We start from the raw sequence: 19,849 nt of genomic DNA, 5'->3' as shown, positions 1-19,849 counted from the left end.
GGAAGTCATAATGACTGTCCATTTCACATCGTTATCCAAGGAGGTGGTGCGGGGGCCAAGATTTGAAAAAGTTAAATTCTCAGGAAGTTTCCCAGAGCGGTTGGTTCTCTGACACCCCCTCATCTTGCAGGCAATAAGCTGGAGGAGGTGCCTCGGGACTTCTCCTCCGGGGCGAGCTAGGGCAGGAAGTGTGGCAACCCTGAGAATCCCTGGAAAACAATAGGTCAGCTCTCTGCCCCTCACCTCCCCGTGGCTTGTTCTCTCATCTTCTTCCAGTGTCACCTTCCACGTGAGACCTTCTTGACCTCCCGTTTTCAAAGGTAATTCTCCAACTGCCTGTCCTCCTCCCCTATTTTTTTTAAACACCTATAGGCTCTAACACACTCTATAACTCTACAACTCTAACACACTCTGAAGGGAAGGCTCCACGAAGAGAGGGGTCTTTGTCTTTTTTGTTCACTGCTGAGTCCCTGGTGCCTCAACAGGTATTTGCTGAGAGAATACATGAATTCTCTTTCTTACGGGTCTTGTTTTCTGGCTTGAACGATGGCTAGTTCTAGGTCTGTCTTGCTCTCTTTCCTCAGCTTTTCAAAAGCAGAGAATGGCGCCCAGCCAGAGACTGGGTGCCCAGTAAGTGCTGATCTCATTGAATCTGTTGAAAGGGAAAGCACAGAAAACTTTGTGTTTCCTCCAAAGGGAGAGTTTAAACCTTAGACACAGAGCTCAGGCCCTGGGGGGGGGTGTGGGCTGGTATTGCCTGTTATCCCCAGGAGCTGGCGTGAAGGAGGCTGTCAATCTTTTTTTTTTTTTTTTTTTTTAATTTTTTAACGTTTATTTATTTGAGAGAGACAGATGAGTGGGGAAGGGGCAGAGAGAGAGGGAGACACAGTTGATCTGAAGCCGGCTCCAGGTTCTGTGCTGTCAGCACAGAGCCCGATGCGGGGCTCGAACTCACTGACTGTGAGATCATGACCTGAGCCAAAGTCAATTGCTCAACTGACTGAGCCACCCGGGGGGCCCCAAGGGGAGGAGGCTATCAATCTTAGCAGATATTGTTTTAGAGTCCCAGTGGTCAGTGTGCAGAACTGTCCTCTTTCCTGTGGCTGTGGATATGGTGACATTTTGCTCATCCATTCATGCATGATTTCTTTACTGAGCACCTACCACTGGGGACACGAGGTGGGCTTGTTTTCTCAGAGGTGAATCAACTATGGGGAGCCCTTGGATGAGTTCCCGTGTCCAGGTCCTGCTGTCTCTGCCTCCCTGAGGTTCTCGGAGAGCATCACCAGGACGGTTAGAGTTTTCCTGGTTTGCATTTCATACTTAAGGTTAACAAAGCCACCGTGAGCTATGAAGAGCCTCTCTGCCTGCCACTCTTCCTTCCTCCAGCCTGCCCCGCACACTGCTGCCAGATAGAGCCCCCCCAAATATCGTTGCCCTGTCATTTCCCTGCTTGAGAACCCTCCATGGCTTCTGTCTCTAGACCACACTCTTTGCCGGACTTTGAAAGCCAGTGTGATTTGGCCTCCCTCTCTTCATCACGTGGACTCTGCACTGCCCATCCTCGCCAGCATAGAGGCGCCACACAGGCGACTCATGTTCTGGTCATTCTTCCCTCTGAACTTTTGCACCTGTTCTTTCCTCCACCCCTGAAACCCCCATCATTTCCTTCTGATCCTTTACTCCCATGGGACTTCGTCAAAGCTCGCCCGACCCACGACGCTATGGTCTCTGATCACTTGGCACTAATCTCTCGCTTTTGAGCTCCCTTCACACGGATGTTGGTGGCAAATTTAACTTGTTTTCTGGTTTGGCAGTTCTCGGGCTTTCTCAGCTGGTGGAGCGCTTGGATGTCTGGTGTTCTCTGGGGACACTGTGGTCTTTTGCTATATCCAGTTCCAAAGTAGGTACCATCTTACTTGTGGGAGATTGTGTGGTTTCCGATCATTATTAACTTGGGACCCCGAAATTGTTGAAGGAAGTGGGATCAGTTAATTCCTTGTTGATCTGCCGTATTAATTTGTTCTTTGCTCCCTTGTTTTGCTGATACAGCGGGCTATCAGGAGTAGCTCTCAATGGTTTAAGAAAATGGAATGGGAGGAGAAAAAGCCCCCTAAATTTGGGAACACTTCATCTCTTAAATTATTCAGGCAAACACTATACTTTTCTAGTTTAGCAGGGAAAATAGCTTTGTCCAGCTTGTTCCGTGGCAGCATGGTCAGACTGTAAACTTCACGAGGGCAGGGACTTGGCTGTCTTATCTCCTGCTTTAGTCTAGCACCTAGCCCAGAGCCTGGCACATGGCAGGCACCCACAGTGTCGTTGAATGAATAAGAAAAGCAGAAACTGAACGAATGAGTTGGAGAAGAACTGCTTTTGGGGGTTTAGGTTTGTCGGTCCTATTTCTCCTATTTGCTTCCTACTTCTAGAATTATCCTGGACCTTAGAGTTGCTTCATACTTTTTTGTTGAATGATGAATGGGTGGGTGGATAGATATCTTCCATGCCATTTAGCTGCTGGTGGTGGCAGTGAGGGCCATGCAAGAGGGGTTTAGTACCTATCTGGTAACTGATTGAAACTTGGAGGCTGAGGTGGTCAAGGGAAAGCCGGACCTGAGCTTACCGAAGCTGTTCAGGGGTTGATCGCTGCCAGGATCCTGTAATTGAAGGAAAAACAGTCAGTGAGTTGAGTGAGGGAACCTGTCAAGCTGGGGCTAAGAGCCCAGGGGAAGCTCTTGGTTCTTATCTCCATCCCCTTTTTCCTGCTGAATCTAAGTGGGGAGGGCTCTGTGGGCTCTGTGATACCTAATTGGTTCAAAAAATAAAACTCAGGCATCTATATTACCTGGTACAACTCGCTTACTAATTGTAGCAACTAGTCGGCAACTGTAGAAATGACTGGCCGTTGGGTTGTGGTATTGCTGAGTCTCTGAGGACGATTCTCTGCTCTGCTGTTTTGGTCAACCATTTGTCTACTTCAGTCGATGTTGTATTTCTGTAAATACTTGGACATGTCACAAAAGGGGATACTTCCATGGCCAGTCGGTGCCAAAAGGCGCTCAGTATCCTTACTCGCCCAGGCAAATGCAAATTCACACCGCAATGAGGTAGCTCTCCACGGACACCAGAATGGCTAACATTAAAAAGACTGACAGGGCTAAGTGTTGACAAAGATGTGGAACAGCTGGAGCTCTTACACTTTGTGGTTGGGAGTATCAGCACGGATACTTTGGGAAATGGTTTGGCTGAATCTGCTAACGCCGTATGACTGTTCTACGGTTCTGTGACCCAGGAATTAGCCAAGAGAAGTGAGTGGGTGTGTGTCTAGCAAAATATCTGTATGTGAATGGGGGTAGTGACTGCACTCGTAATGGCTAAAAACTGGCAAAACCCAGCGTCAATCATTGGTGGAATAGATACATAAATTGTGGTATCTTCATATCATGGAATGTGTTTCAACAATAGACAGGCATAACCTAGTGCTAAGTGTAATGAATCTCATAGACATAATGATGAAGGAAAGAAATGCGACACAAGAGAATATATTCTGCACTATTTCATATATATGAATTTCACAAGGTAAAGTTAATCTATGGTGATACAAGTCAGAATAGGGATTACCACTGGGGGGTGGGGCAGTTATTGGAAGCGGCACGATGGAACCTTCCGGAATATTAGAAAACACATAGATCTTGATTGAAGTGTTGGTTACACGGGGGTACATATGTTGAACATTCATGGAGGGGGGATACTTTAGATCTGAGTACTTGACTGAATGCGTGTCATGACATCATGACATCAGTTATTTACAAGCACACAAAAAGCCATACGAGAGCACTACGGCATTTCTGCAAGTGTCGCCTTAGGTCACCGTTGACGCACATCCCCAAATACACGCAAGCCTCTGTTCTTCCACTTATACCACTTCACGTGTGCACTCGGCACACACACAGCCACACAGGGTCACACACAGGAGCCGCACACGCAGGGCTCACATACGAAGTCCATACACGCCCTTTCCTGCAAAGCGAAGGTTTAGGGGAAGCAGTGGGTGCGGGGGGACTGCCAAGGCTCATGCCTCACTCTTGTTCCTCCCAGAAATCTCTCCTCTCTGCTCCGTCTCCAGCTGGTACAGGATCTGGAGTCCTTGGGCTGGGGGAGCGGCGGGCCTGCCTGAGGTCTGGGTCTCCATCCTGGGACCGGTCTGCCCATTGTGCTGAGGTCATGACGGTTCCACTGGCCGGTGGAAGAGTTGCAGGACCCCGAACACTTCCGCCTGGGAGTTTTTCTAGTCCCGTTTGGGAGTGACCGGCCTTCTCCTAACCCCTGTGTGGGGGTCCCAGATTAGGTCTGGTGGGGGTGTGTGCGTGTCCCTGGTGTTTGCCGTGGCTGAGCGTGGCAGACATGGTCTTTGGGAGAGGGAGCCCCTTCCTTATCTCCCGGACTCTCTAACCTGCTGGAGGGACGTGCCTGGCTTGGCCCTTCAGTGACGTGGGGCCTTGGGCTGCTGGGGGACGTAGCAGAGACAGCAGGCTGTGGAGTTCGCAGGGGCTGAGTTGAAATATAGGTCCTGCATCTTTTTTTTTTTTTAATTTTTTTTTTTCAACGTTTATTTATTGTTGGGACAGAGAGAGACAGAGCATGAACGGGGGAGGGGCAGAGAGAGAGGGGGACACAGAATCGGAAACAGGCTCCAGGCTCTGAGCCATCAGCCCAGAGCCCGACGTGGGGCTCGAACTCACGGACCGCGAGATCGTGACCTGGCTGAAGTCGGACGCTTAACCGACTGCGCCACCCAGGCGCCCCAGGTCCTGCATCTTATTACGTGTGAGCCTTGGGTGTAGCATGGTTAACCTCTCCGAGCTTCACGTTCACCCTCCTCAAAGTGGGGGATATGACACCTACTCAGAAATGCTACCACGAGGCTGAAAGTGAGACGTGGAGCGGAGAGGGGCTGGCTCACGCGTGGGAGCTCCCTTCCCTCCTGGCCCCCCTGGCATGTGCTGCAGCACTTTCCCACTGGGCACCCGCTTATTGCCTTTGTGCCCTCAGAATTTTGCACCGGGCTCGTCCCCAGCAAAAGACCGGATAAATGGTTGTTCGAGGGAACTGGACTCTGGGCTCTGTCCTGTGGATGACTCCCAGCCACCTCCCCTCCACCGTCTCCAGGGCCTGGGTGGGGACTATTTCCAGGATACAGATGAGCACAAATCCTGCACCACTGCATTGCTGTGGCTGCAGGGTTGGGTAATAATAACATCAACGGTACTTAATCTACATCTTGGCGTGTAACGCTTCACCAGATTCTTTTGTCTGACTCAGTTCAAGTTCAGGGGTGCAAAGGATACCAGCTGTCTGATAACCAGTATGGGTAGTTAAGTGTTCAATTAAATATTTGACCAGGCCCTGCTCTAGGGGCTGTGGATTCAAAGACAAATAAATAAGTGTAATAGGACGGGAGAGGTGCCCAGACAGGCCGGGCCGGGCCCGTCCTGCCCTCACCTCTGGGGAATGGGGAGTAGAGGGTGTTGGGAGGCAGGGGGAGGGCAGGTGTGAACAGATGAAGCCCGAGTGGCAGGTGCCATGCAGAGTGAAGTGGGCCATGGGAGAGCACGCCTGGTGGGTGCTTAGGGCCGGACGCCTAGGGAAGGGGCCAGGGTGGTTAGGGACAGCCTCCGGGCTGAGATCTGAATGACAGGGAGGAGCAAGGTTGACACGGGAGGGACAGAAGATCAGCAAGGGCAAGAGGAAGGAGAACAAGGGTGGTGGTGGGGAAAGTCACCGTGTGTTTGGAAGAGAAAAGCGGCAGCCGTGGCCAGTGGGTTGGACGCTCTTCGGTCTTGAGTGAGCAGGTAGGAAGGTATTTGCTGAGATACAAGGGCTGCGGGGGGGGGGGGCAGGTTAGAGGGGTCAAGAACACCCATTTAGTGGCCCTTCCCTGTCCGCTCGTTCTTTTTCACTCAGTCTTCCTGTGCTCACATGCCTGCGTTAGTTGAGGTAGGTAGGGCGAGTCTCTTTTGTTTGTTATTAATTCAGCAAATATTGACTGTATGCCTTTGACGGGCCCTGAACTGTGCTGGAGGCTGAGACACAGAGGGAACAAAAGAGGCTTACAGTCTGCGCTCTCTTGGTTCCTCGTCTGTGAGTGGAAGTGACCTCAGTGCCCCTTCAGCTGATACGTGTTCGACTGTGGCCCACGGAACAGTGTGGTTGCACAGAAAACATCCCACACCTTTTTGAAAACAGAAAATAAACTAAATCAAAACCACAAGCTTGAATTACAGACTGTGACTAATCGGTAATTATGGCATCCCAGGTGTCTCCTACGATGCCCGGCATAGAGTGGGCGTTTAATCAATATTTGTTGAGCGAAAGACTTAAGGAAAGTATCCTGGTTTCAGGGCTCAGTCCCAGGCCAGCCTTGAAGAAGCTGACGGTGGCATATGCATACAATGGAATATTAAACTGCCGTCAAAATGAACCATGGGGCTACAGAATAGTACGGACGGCATTAGTAATTTAACGTTAGAGGAAAAAGCAAATCCCAAAAGATGACACGGAACACAGAATCTTTTTCATAAGGGAGCAAGGAAGTGATCAACATGGGGTTGGGGATGGTGCTTACTTTCAAGGGGGCTCCTAGCACATTTCCTGGCCTTGCAAATATGCATAATCAGTATTTGCTGAATTATTAAACATCAGACTTGCCCACCCACCTGAGCAGAAAGGGAATGTGTGTGTTGGGGTGGGGGGGGCGCAGGGGAATCTCATGGTTAGATGCAGCTTTTGTCTGGGGAGGTGGATTTATGGAGGCTTACATTGTTAGAGCCATCTAATGAGCTGGAGAGTTACAAGGGGGCCCTGCAGGGACCGACAGTGGAAAAAGAAAATGGCATGAATCCAGGATTAGGATTTGTCCTGTGGTGTGCACCTGAGGTTCAAAGAGAAAATAAAAAAGCAGTTGCCTGGCTGTGCTGAGGGGTTAAGGAGACAAACTCCTATCTTCCCATCCTCCTGAGCTCTACTCTGACTCTCATGCTGCCCAAGTTCTTCTGTCAAGTGGCCTGCTCTTTGGCTGGCTTTCTGGAAGCTTCTCTGGCACACATCTCAGACACAGTGAGATCAGAGATGCTGGGTTGCTAAACTTCTGGGAAGGGGAGCTGCTGAAGGTCACAAGCATCCGGGGTCATGGGCAGGGAGGTGGGCACACTTAGGTCTAAGAGTGGCAACTGGGGAATGTCCATGTCAATGACCTTCCTGAGGAGGGTGGAGATGGGAGGGGACGCACGGTAGCTGTGTTGCCTTTCAGTCCAGAATCCATCCCGAGCTGGGGCCGAGAGACAAGGGCACCAGGTAAGATTCAGGAGCCTGGCCATCCCCCATCACTGGGTGAGTCCATGCCGTGATCAGAGGGCACAGAGCCGAAAGGGGTTCTGAGGACCATCCCAGGCAACTCCCTCATTTCCAATAACAGGCCAGATGGGGGAGATGCCTAGCCCTGGAGTTGACAGAGGGAAGGAGATTGAGAGGCCACCCAAGACCAACTGTGCTGCCTTGTGCGAGGTGTCTCAGTTTATCTCCAACTTGAACTCAGCCTCAGACCACAACTGCCACAGTCCAAGCCCAGCCCAACCCTAGGAAAGGCACCGGCCTTTCCCGTGTTGTTGGGGCTGCTGGCGGGGCAGGCCTGTCTGCTGTGTTGATTCAGTCTGCTACAGAGCCCTGACTCACGGGTCCAGCCCAACCGGTGTCCGACTTAGGGGTTCATCTGGGAAGGAAGCTCCTGCTGTCTGGATTACAATGGAAGGGCAGGAATGCCTGGGCCCCCAGAGCCCAGGACTGCTGGACTGGACAAGGTGGGGGTGGGGAGTGGGGAAGGAGAAGTTAGCAGGTGGGTGTTAGAAGGCAGAAAATCACCTATTGATTGCCTCATTGCTCAGAGAATCACCTTTCCCTGTTTTTCAGTTGGTCACTGGTCACAGAAAGACGTTAATCCAAAACCCAAAGGTTGAGGCAGAACAATTAACTACTGCATTTGGGGATTATTACAGAGCTTACGGTATCTTTCGTAAATGCTGTCCCTTTTTTTAAAAATATTAAAAAAATTTTTTTTAAGTTTACTCTTGAGAGAGAGAGAGAGAGAGAGAGAGAGAGAGAGAGAGAGACAGAGCATGAGCAGGGGAGGGGCAGAGAGAGAGAGGAGGAGACACAGAATCTGAAGCAGGCTCCAGGCTCTGAGCTGTCAGCACAGAGCCCGACGCGGGGCTCGAACTCACGAACTGCGAGATCATGACACGAGCTGAAGCCGGAGGCTTAACCGACTGAGCCACCCAGGCGCCCCTAAAAAATACTTATTTTGAGAGCTAGCACCCCAAGCAGGCTCTGTGCTGTCAGTGCAGAGCCCAACGCGGGGCTCAGTCCCACATACCGGGAGATCGTGACCTGAGCTGAAATGAAAAGTCGGATACGTAACCAACTGAGTCACCCAGGTACCCCAGTGCTGTCCCTTTTAATCCTCAAAACAACTCTGAGAAACTGTCCCCATTTTCCAGAAGAGAAAACCAAGCCCCATGTAGATTAAGTGGCTGCTATAGCCTCAGAGCAAGTAAGTAACCGATCCAGCTCTTGGGGCCAGGGTTTTGGACTCGGTGGACTATTGTTTTCACCCCCACCTCCCCTATCCAGTTGCAGAAACCTATTTCGGGAAGTGATATTAGCTGGCACTGGGTCCTTTCGGTTCTCTACTCCCTGGCACGAAGTTTGGTTGCGTATAGTTAGCGTGCAGTTGCCGTGCAGAGGTCACCCCGGCATCTCCTCCGCCCTTCATCGGTTTGAAGGCAAACCCCCGTCTGCTTGGTTCCTGGCTCTGCCGAGTCTTCCAAGAACGAGGGTCAGAAGTCCCCTTATCTGGGGAAGGCGCTGCCTTGCTTGGTGCCGATAGCAGGGACTTCACTGTCCTCAGCGTCCCTTCCTCCCTCTCTTCCGTTAGGTTTGCACATTTCTCCGCTCCTCCTCCTCCCCTCGCTTCCCCTCAGCCCCTGGTGTTGCAGATCTTGGAGAATCCTGATCGGGTTTAGCTCGGCTTTAACCTTCCAGCTCAGAGGTGATGAACCCAGACACCAGGCAGCTCTTGTTTTTAAGTGTGCTGCAGAGACAACTCAGAAGACCGGCCCGGGGAGTAGAAATTCTCTTACTGCCTTGTCTTTTGACTCCCTGTGTGGCCTTGGGAACACCCCTCAACCTCTCTGGACCGCAGGGTGATTGGAAACTCTCTTTGAGGGATGGTAAAGAGGGTAAGAGGGTTAATAACCACACGCCGAAACAGGCAGGCGCTCCACCAGCCTAATAATGAGGGGAAGCGGAGGTGACCGCTCGTAGAGGCCGAGGGAACAGAAGGCCTGGCCAGCTCTTTTGTCTGCTCTCCTTGCCAGGCAGCCTGCCCCTGGGCCTTATTTCTCTGTTCCTCTCTGCAGCGCTGACTCTGAGCTTCTTTGTTCTGGAAAGAAGTCCACAGGGGCAGAGCTCGGATGACCGGGGGTGTAGAGGAAGGGAGAGAAGCAGAGGCCCGCGGTGAGGGGCTTTCTGGCCCTGCTCTGGTGTGTGACAGTCTCAGGCTCCCATGGGGGCTCCAGCCCCAGCTTCCCACGGTCTCCTGGGAACACCTAGAGGCTAGAGGCAGGGATGCTGCTGTTGCTAGGTGATGAGATAAACAGGCCTTCTGTGGCTCTAGCAGGTGGCGGCTGTGTTGCTGAGGTCAGGGACACGGCAGCAGGGGCGACCCAGGGGACCAGGTGGGGAGAGTTCTCGGGTGTGTCAGGAGACCCAGAGGTTGCTCTTTGCTCGCAGAGAAGGGCTCGGCCACTGGCTGGCTCAGGGGCTGCTCCGAGGGTGCCTTGCACGGTTCCCTGACCCCGAAAACACATCCCGCTCCCGACCTGGCAGCAGGTGGCTGTGAGCTCTCTACCTACAGCAGAGATAGGGCCGTTTGATGCCTTGACCGGGGCTGAGCAAGTACCCTCTGTCTTGGGTGCTTCAGCCATGACAGGTAAGGCGAGGAGCGGGGCCATGAGGGCTGGGCGGTTGTGAGTCACAAGAGGGGGGTATGAGTTTCTGGAGATGGGCCTGGCTGTCACACGGCAGCCCTGAGTGTACGGAAAGTTCTCAGAGATGGAAAATCAGGCCGGCTCTCCAGGACCTTCGGAACTATCCAGACAGGTCCCCCTCCCCATCCGGGGCCACACACGGGTGGGTAACCAAGCTCTCCCTTGCAGGGGTCTCTGCGAACGTTCTCACTCGCTCTGCCTTGTGCCAGGTGCCCACGGCGGCGCGTTTTCCTTCAGGGCTAACCTCCGCCTCGGCTGCTACACGAGAAACCGCTGGGCCTTGTTCTAAGCCACATAGGTGCTGACCTGTTGGCAATCGGAGCCGAGCACCTCGACCCCCACGGCGGCACACAATGGCTCCAGGGCGGGGCCTGGGGCAGCCGGGAGGTGTCGGGTGACCTGCCATTAATCTGCTGCCAGCCTGCTGCTCAGCTGCCCTCCTCTGCGGATCAGACCTTGTGTTTAGGCGTAGCTCTTGATTCCAGCTGGGGTTACGGGCGAGGTTGAAGGTAGAGCAGCTCTTCTTGTTTCACAAACGGGGAAGCCGAGGCACGGACTCGTCCTGTTGTCTCTCCCCGGGTCACGTGGCAAGACGATGTGCCGTGCCAGAGTGAGGTATTAGCACATGCCCGTTGGGTTGAGTTGACCTTGCCTCCAGGTGATGCTATTGTTAACTCTAACGGGTACCAATCCCTCCAAGGTCCTTCTTGTGGTGCAGGGGTGGGGAAGTAGCCCCGTTCTCTGCAGCCTGAGGTCTCCACCATTCTATTTCATTCTACTTACTTTCTGCCCTAGGGTGGCGGGCCAATCCAGCCCCGCCTTCCCTCCCAGGAAGGTCTGTTGGAAAGGAGGACCTTTGCACACCCGAGGGCACTGCCTGGGCAGTGGCTGAAGGGGCCATGAGAGAGCCGTCAGGAGTCAGGCCGCTCAGATCGAAGACGACCCCAGGGGTTTGCCTGATGGGGACTCTTGGAGGTTTGCCTTTAGGTGGTGCTGATGGGAGCCTAAAGTTGGGGGGAGGGTTGTTTCCAAACACTGCAATTTACCTGAACTAAAGAGCTGCCATCCCAGCTGGAGTCTGGCGTTTATAAAAGAATCCCGTGAATTTTATACTGCATTTGAAAAATCATGCTCTCTACTGCTTATTCCAAATTGCCCTTTAAGTAGTGGGGTCATAAAGTCAAGCTCTACAATTTACCGGCTCAGCAACCTTGGGCAAATCACTTAATATCTCCCGGACCCCGTTTCTGCTTTTGGAAGTGGGTATAATAAACCTGTGATGATAAGACCAGAGAGAGAGAGAGAGAGAGAGAGAGAGAGAGAGAGAGAGAGAGAGAGGTTGTGGGAAGGGTTCTACCTGCCAGTGATGACGCGCGTTTTCAAGGTCACAGGAACCCTGTCTGGTCCTCTCGTGATTTCACAGACTTCCTCACGGTCGCCCTCGGTTGGTCTTTGCAGTTCGAGGGGTCTCAGCTGCTCTGGGCAGATGGAGGGTTGACCCTGTGTCTGCTCTTCTGAGCTCTGTGTCGGGGGCTCTGGCCTGAGTCCAGCTCTGGCCCTGACCGCTCATGTGCTTCTGACACGTTCGTTTGCTCATCTGTAAAGTGGGTAGAGTGTGATCTGCCTCCTGATGTTGTGGGTGACGATGAACAAGGTAGTGACCCTGGTGAGATGCTCAGCCTAGAGACAAATTTAAATTTAGTGCTTGGGCATTGCCCTCGGCTCCAATTACCTTGGAGGCTTGGGGAGCAGACCTCCACATGGCGTTCAAGGAGGGTGTGCATGGCGGTGCTGTTCAAGGGCAGGACTGAGTGTTCTGGATGCTCCCGGGGAAGCAGCCCCAGGGGGCACTGGCTTGGCTGCTGCAGCAAAGAGCCGCCGTCTCCTGGCCAACGTCTGCAGTGACTCCTGGGTCTCTCCTGTGAACTCCGAACTCGTGATCCCGTAAAGAGTGCTGCCGTGGTGTTCCAGTGACTTCTCTGCAGCTAGTGCTTGGTGATTACATAACCGAAGCTCCCTTTTACCACTTCGACCACCTTTCCTGCCCACTCGGTAACTCAGTGAGGCTTCGTAAGATTTTCCTCTCCCGTCTGCCATTGGCTAGGCAAGTTATTTAGGCACTGGGAGCCACATGTGTGCGTGCGTGCGTGCGACAGAGAGATTGATTCTAAGTCGTCTTAATGAGACCCAAATATGCGTAGCCTATAGCGCATTGCCTGGTATACAGTAAGAATGCGATAAATGTCAGTAACAATAAAAATAACAACAGGGGCGCCTGGGTGGCTCGGTCATTTGGGCGTCTGACTTCGGCCCAGGTCATGATCTCGCGGTCCGTGGGTTCAAGCCCCGCGTCGGGCTCTGTGCTGACTGCTCAGAGCCTGGAGCCTGTTTCAGATTCTGTGTCTCCCTCTCTCTCTGCCCCTCCCCTGCTCATGCCCTGTCTCTCTCTGTCTCAAAACTAAATAAACGTTAAAAAAAAAAAAATAACAACAATAAGACTATTTTATCCATCCAGTGAAGCACTGTTCTGGGGGCTGGTTATACAGCAGTGAATAAAAAAGGCAAAGTCCTTGTGCCCATGAAGCATATGTTCTGTTACTTCTTATTAGTAATTAATAACTATCACCATAGAACTATTACTATAGAAGCTAGTAAGGGCTTGGCATAGCCCATGCTAAAAAATCATTAGTTATTAGTGGGAAGAGCCTGGCAGGGGGCCTCACACGTAACAGGTGCTGGGCAGATGGTGGCCATTTCTGTGATTTCACTGGGCCCAGAGGCCTGCCTTTAGGAGGGAATCAATGAATGCAGTGGAGCGCACTGGGTGGAGAGGCGCCAGGGCAGTTAGGCGTCCTGAGATGTCACCTGACCTCTCTATGAACAAAGGGAGGAGGCTTCAGGCCAGAGAAGCAAAGACCTTTGGTAGCACAAACGTGGTCCCTGACCATGTGGAGGGCTGTGTCAAGGAAGTGGCCAAAGGGATGCCCAGGATGAATGAGGGACATTACAGAAAGGAAAGATCTCTCTCTCTCTCTCTCTCTCTCTCTCTCTCTCTCTCTGTCTCCCCCCTCCCTCTCTGTCTCCCCCCCTCCCTCTCTGTCTCCCCCCCTCCCTCTCTGTCTCCCCCTCCCTCTCTGTCTCCCCCCTCCCTCTCTGTCTCCCCCCTCCCTCCCTCTCTCCCCCTCCTCATTCTCTCTCTCTCTCTCCCTCTCCTCACTCTCTCTCTCAGTGAAGGGCAGATCATCTAAGCAACAGAAGGTGTGTGAGTAGAAGCTCATGTAGATGTCCACAGTAGACAGGGCAAGGCCAGATGAGAGCTCTATGGCACCCCTGGGGACTTGATGGAGACCCGTGAGGTTGTTGCAAGAGGAGGGAGGCAGGGCAGGAGTGGGTGGGGGTCTGTTTTCCATGTGGGGGTTCTAGGTTAGATTTTGCTGGGCAACAGGCTCTGAGGCTGAAACAAATTTGGGGAAAACATTGACCAAGAAGACCTCTAAGGTCCTCTCCTGAGGGCCTGTGACTCCAAAGAGCTCGCTTGATGTTAGCCTGTAGCTTCCGTTGCCTCCTCCCACAGAGAAGACTAGTTCTAAGCCTGATTTACTTATAATTTCCTCTCTCTCACTTAGTTTTCTATCCTCAGTGATCTCATGGTAACTTGCGTGTTTTTTTTTCCCAAGCGGCTTTGGGTATGAAGCTTTCCCCTGGTATTCTTGAAAATCTAAGTTAATTCTGTCCATTGGTTTCCTTTGTCGTGTGTTCTTTTCCTCCTAGTGACCTTTGGCAGGGTAGTGAGGGATGAAGGTCTCTGGACAGAAAGGACATTATCTTTCCTCCACTTGGTCACGCCAGCTGATACAGTCTTCACTCAATGCACACTTTATATTACAAAGTTGATCAGCTTCTAGGTAGGGAGATACGGGGCTCCCTGGCTCTGCAGTTTCCACTGCAAGTTCAAGTTCGAGGTCTAGTCTCAAGTTCAGGTCTATGGGTTCACATCTGGGAGGAGAAGGAGGGCATTATGAAAAAATCTGAGCACTTGATATTGAAGTCCCAGAACTTAGAGATCTTGGCGGAGTGACCCTTTCAAGTCATTAGCCTCTTGAGTCTTGCATTTCTCATTTCTAGAATGAGAATCATGATGTCTCGGCTGGTGTAAGATGCGGGGAGATTCGGGAGGTGAATGTGCTTCTCAGGCTGCACTTGCTGCGTTCAGGTAGGGGTGACACATTCAGCGAGTCCTACTCACTGGGAGAGGTGCTCCCGATGGCCTGGCAGGGTACCCTCCTCCCTGGGGATCAGAGACGTGATCATGAAAGAAGGCCCCGGTGTCAGAGTGAGAGTAGGCTGGGGTGGGGTGACCTCAGCTGCATCATCCTCTTTGTGTTGAGGTCTGTGGGTGACTAAGTGGCCTGTTCTGCCTGGGGTGGGGTCAGCACTCGGCTCTGCCCCTGTTCCATCTGTACGGAACCGAGGGCTTCGCTTGAGTGTGTTCTTCTCTGAACCTTCCGGAGTCCTGCCAGTGCCTGGCACGCAGTTGATGCTTGAGGAACACGCGACGAACGAACGAGTGAATGCGTATTGTAAAGGAGAAATTGAGATCCCAGGAAGTGCCTAGCCCTGTGGCGAGCTCAGCCACACCAGCAGGCAGAGGCCAGCCTGACCGATGTGCGGGACATGGCACAACGGGAGACCGCTGCCGCCCTGGACAGGTGCCGTCTCAGCCTCTCGCCCCCCTCCCTCAAGCGTTCCATTCATCCGCTACCCTGTGCGCCTCCCTGCTTGTGCATGGATTATGCCGGGGAGCTGGAAGCTGCTTTGGGAAGGAGTGGTAGGGGAGGGGTGTTGCGGTTTTGAGGCTTGTTTACAGATTTCTCTGCTGTAATCAAGACAGAGCCGCCGCAGGCTGTGAGGTGGAGTCGAGCACGTCGCAGAGGGATTGCCACATTGGTTCTGCTCAGACTCTCTTTCCAGTCCCTGGGGTTTCCAGACAGGCTTGGGCTTGTCTCTCTCCACTTCCGCACCCCCCGCCCCCCACGTCTCCAACCCCCCCCCCCCCCCCCCCCCCCTGATTGGGATGAAAGCACTTTGGTGACACCCCTGGTAGGTTCTGGCATCTTTTCCAGTCGGACTTGACTGACTTTGTTATCAGTGTCAGATACATCAGCAGGTTCTGGGAATTCAGTCTTTTGTCACTTACTTGTTATTCACTCGCAAGCATTCATCACATGGCTATTGTGTGTCAGGCCCTGTGCCAGGTTTGGGGCTAAAAGTGGGAAAAACCCAGTCCTCAAGAAGCTCCCAGTCTGGTGGCCGCACGTTTACATGAAAACGTGGCAGCTGAATGCATTTTAGGTTGTGAGGAATTCACCGTCTTGGGGATGGTTGCTTGGGCATTTGAGGGGTGTTATTGGGCAGATGTTTTTAGGTGAGCAAGAAGGAAGCCCCGGGGGGAGCTGCTGGGAAATGTGAAACGCAGATTCTCAGTCCTGAGAGCCTCTGTCTCATGCCATCTCCTGCCATCTCCTGCCAAGTTTGTCCAGAGTTCCTGAGACCTGTTTTTATGTCTCCCCCCCCCCCCCCCCCCCCATTTTCCCCCTTACTCTCCCCCGCCCGCCGCTTCCCACCCTATCTGCCTGGAGAGAGCCTGTTCATCTGTCAAGTTCCAGTGCAAATACTGTTTCTTCTGGGACAACTTCACAACCACCCTGGAGAGGATTCACTGCCTTCTCTGCTCTAGGGGTCCCTTGTCATCATCTCTGGTATTGGACTTGCCACAGTCTCTTTGGATCCTTGGCTTAAGGAGCTCTCCTTCCTCTGGATTTGGGGAAGCTCCAGGGCAGAACCAGGGCATTGTACCCTTGTGCCCCCCTTGCTGCCTTCGGGAGGCTGGCCAGTTGTAGGGACTGATTAAATGGCTACATGGAGGGAGCTACTTCGGGGGTCACAGCAGCAGCAAGCCCCCCACCCAGGTAGGGAGGGCACTGGGGGAGCAGGCAGGGGCCTTAGCCCTTCTTTGCCGAGCTTGCCCTCTAGGGTCTTTCCGGAGCCCAGGATGGCATCACCAGGGCTGAGTGGTGGGCCTGCCCGTGCTCCTAGACCCCCCACTGCCGCAGGCTGGCCCACTGACCTGGCACATTCCTGAGTCCCGGCCAAGCCTAACAAACACCTTGGTCTGAGCCAGCTGGAAAAGGGGAGAGGGAAGGAAGAACCTGCTTCCTCTAGAGCAGCCAGAGGGCTGGGACTGACCTCGGGTGTTTAACACTCTACTCTGGTGGCTCATGGTCTGTCTGGGGCCTCGTGGGCAGTAAGGAGTCAAGACCAGGATGGCCAGTCCCAGGGTCCCAGGCTTCCCTCCAGGCCTCAGCCGCAGCTGAAATATCAAGGGAAACGTTCCCCTCGGGGACAGAGATGGGGCTCAGACCTCTGCCCACTGCTATGAGGTAGTAACTGTGCAGGACTTGTCTGTCCAGGGCGGGGCTGGCAGGGGTGAGAAGAGGCGGGGAGAGGGAAGGAAGGGCTGGGCCCCAGCATGAATGGTTTCATCTTTCCCCAGGGCTGGGCGCTATGGCCCTCCCAGCCTCATTAGAGGGAAATGACTGGGTTATTAGGCACAGGTGGTTTCATGGCTGGCTCAGGGGCCAGAAGCTCTCTGGTCCTACCCGGGACCCCGGCAACGCCACTGCCAGCAACGCCCGGCTCCTTGCCTGGCTGGTGAAGTTCAGTGGCGCCATGCCGCCCACCTGTCACTTCCTGGAGGGGATTCCTCTTTGGCCCCACATCCTTAGGCTTACTAGCCCGATCGTTCCACTAGCCGTCGGCATGCATAGGCGTGGCATGGAGAAGATTTCCATTTTACAGAGGAAGAAAATGAGTCTCAGGAAGAGCAAAGTCTCAAGAATTATACGCTAAGAAGGGAGCTGGCCGTTCGACCTTTTGATTCTACAGTTTGTGCTCTGGTTAAGTGCCTTAGAAACTGCCCCCTCCCACGTCACTCCCTCGAGAGGCACTCAGACCGCCTCGGTGTCACCAACAAGCAGCTCACAGCCGCGCAGGCAGGCAGTGCCTCCTTTCTCTCCTGAGAGCCCAGCAGGATGCAGCTTCTAGGCACACAGGCTCGGCTTCCAGGTGCTTCCTTGGATGGGGCTGTGGGAAGCTGGTGCTTCCATCCTGGCTGGATCGCAGAGGAAAGCAGGCAAGCCCTTCCCCTCTCTGATCCTCAGCTACCCCAGCCCTGGGTCTAGAGTTTTGCCAGGAGAATGCCACTTGGGGGGCCCCAGCAGGTCACCTCTGTTCCCCTTGGACGGAAAGCTTCCCCTTCCCTCCCCTTTCATTTTTGTGTTGGTTTTTGGGCAACTGCAGCATCTTTGCCAAGAATTAGAGATGGAGAGATTCCCTGAGTTCCGCCTCGGACTCGGATATGATCTCTTCCCCTCCCTGTCCTCAGATGTCCTTGAGAGATGGGATTGATTCTCTTTGTCCCAAGATAGTGCAGGTGCTCTGGGCGTTCGGAGGAGGAGGAGAGAGGGCAGGGTCTAAAAAGAGGCCAAGTGGATCTCCACAAACACCTTAGATTGTTTTGAGGCAACTGTCCCTTGTTTTCTGTAGGAAGAAAGGGAGTCCATTTCCCCACGGAGGCGGCAGAGGGCCATCAAAACAGCCCATTGCCTTTGGAAAAACAGTGCCAACCTCCAGCCAACAGACCAGGAGACCTTGGACAAAAGAGCACGAAGGATTTAGGAGGAGGATCAGGGAGGGGAAGCCTGGCCTCTGTGTCCCTGCATCCTCGGTGCTGGTGCAGGGGCTGCTGGCAGGGAAGGGAGAGGAGGGCAGACGGGCACGGAGACTTGCAAGGGCTGGCATGTGGGGGTGATTCACTGTCCCCTCTTTTTTTTTTTTTTTTTTTTTTAACCGGGAAGGTGTTACAAAACTCTCAGGCTGCATGAAGGGCCCTTTCTGGGGAGACCTGCCCTCCCGCAGGACTCGGAGCAGGGGACCCCCACACTCACCATGCCGGTTCTGCGATCTTCCATATTTCTCTACGGGCCGGAGCTGAGGTCGGCAGCCCGTCGGGAGGAGGACCTCCTGGGATCGGGCCCTGGCTGGTCCGCGGGTCAGAGCCGCCCTGGGCAGCACTGGCCGGAAGAGGCCTAAGTGCAGGGCAGGCGTTGGTCCCGCGTGTCAGGCATCCCTCTCCCCTCAGCACCCCGCTGCCTCCACCGCTGCATTCCAGGAGTGATTTGGGGACTGTTGGCCAGTTGATTAAAACAACCCTACAGGTGAAGTTGCCAAACTGGAATGATTAAGTGTCTTGTAACCTCACACCCATTGTAGGGGCTGGGACACACCTGGAGTCATTCATGGCCTTTGGCCCCTGAGCAGGTGACACACCTAAGATGTTGCAAAAAGCCTTCCCGCCTGAATGACATCCCCCCCCCCCCCCCCAGCCGGGTGCTGGCTGGTGGAGGTGTCCGGAGGCGTGCACGCTCGCTCGCTCGCACTCTCTCTCTCCAGATTGCGTGACTTCTCCATGTGTGGGTGCTTTTGACTGGGGTTGCGGGGAGGTGGAGGAGAGTGGGGCGCTCAGCGGAACTGGCTCGTTGCCACGTGTGGAGCAACAGGATCGGAGAGCCCATGGGGCGGTTTCTACCCCGTCCCTTGTCCCCCCCCCCCCCCCCCCCCCCCCCCCCCGCGGACCTGGCCCACGCGGGACTCATGCCCAACGTCCCTGCCAGCATCCCTCCCAAGGGTTTCTTGCCCCGCCTCACCGGTTATTACTTATTTGAATATCTTGGCCTGAGTTGGCCCCTGGCCAGGGGATATACAAGGTGAAACCTTGACCCACAGAGCCAGGGAGCTGGAAGGAACCGGGGTGACTGTCTTCTCCCATCTCTCCATTTTGTGGGCGAGGAAACGAAATTCCAGAGAGGCGAAGCCACGTGGCTCAGATCCCACGGTAAATTAGCGCCCGATTCCGAACAAATCCAGACACTCAGTGCCTCCTGGAGACCAGTCCAGGGTGGACATGTGCCTCGTCCCTTCCAGCCATGGCACGCTTGCCGTCCACGTGCAACCATGTGAGGGACGTTCTGTGTCGCCGGTCGAGGAAATCCGAGCTCGTGCACAGGAAGTGACCGGCCCCCAAATCACACCGAGGTTTTGGCAGAGTTGGGACTTGAATCTGGTTCCCCGTGTGGACGGGCTGATGGTAGTACAAGTGTCTGAGGCCCTAAGTCCACGGTCTGGGGAAATATGGCGCCTGGATGACTGTAGTGATGTCTGAGCGGGAGGATAGTTTGAACTGATTGTTGGCTCCACCACCGCTGCTCAGTGTGGTGTGGCCTTGGACTTGTCTCTGAGCGGCAGAGACCCAAGGCTGGTCTGGAGGGTCTCTGGGGCCAGTATGGCACCAGCCCTTTTCCCATCTAGCGCAATGGGCCATTCATTCATTCGTTCATTCATTTATTTATTATGAGTGTTTTATGCTTTATTTATTTATTTTAAAGGGGGTTTTTAATATTTATTTTTGAGAGAATTAGAGAGAGAGAGAGAGAGAGCGAGTGGGGGAGGTGCAGAAAGAGATTTGGAGACACAGAATCCCAAGCAGGCTCCAGACTCTGAGCTGTCAGCACAGACGTGGGGCTCAAACCCACGAACCGCGAGATTGTGACCTGAGCTGAAGTTGGACGCTTAACCGACTGAGCCACCCAGGTGCCCTGCTTTATTTATTTTTTTAAAAATTTAACAAG

At 53.6% G+C, this 19,849-nt stretch overlaps 1 protein-coding gene across 1 annotated transcript in view; it reads right to left on the bottom strand.

The window, feature by feature from the left end:
- The window catches only part of TMPRSS4 (transmembrane serine protease 4), a 33,948-nt gene extending 15,544 nt beyond the window's left edge, over nt 1–18,404 (bottom strand). Inside the window, exons 1-2 of the mRNA XM_047878902.1 lie at nt 18,110–18,404; nt 2,624–2,657 (exon numbers count right to left, since the gene is read on the bottom strand). Coding sequence (XP_047734858.1) covers nt 2,624–2,657; nt 18,110–18,133 — 58 coding nt within the window. The 5' untranslated portion in view covers nt 18,134–18,404. The remainder of the gene's footprint in view (nt 1–2,623; nt 2,658–18,109) is intronic.
- Nucleotides 18,405–19,849: the final 1,445 nt, after the last annotated feature.

The sequence above is a fragment of the Prionailurus viverrinus genome, chromosome D1 (genome assembly GCF_022837055.1).
Source record: "Prionailurus viverrinus isolate Anna chromosome D1, UM_Priviv_1.0, whole genome shotgun sequence".
NCBI lineage: Eukaryota > Metazoa > Chordata > Mammalia > Carnivora > Felidae > Prionailurus > Prionailurus viverrinus.
The sequence above is the reverse complement of the archived record's forward strand: the minus strand, read 5'-3'. Positions and strand labels throughout refer to the sequence as shown.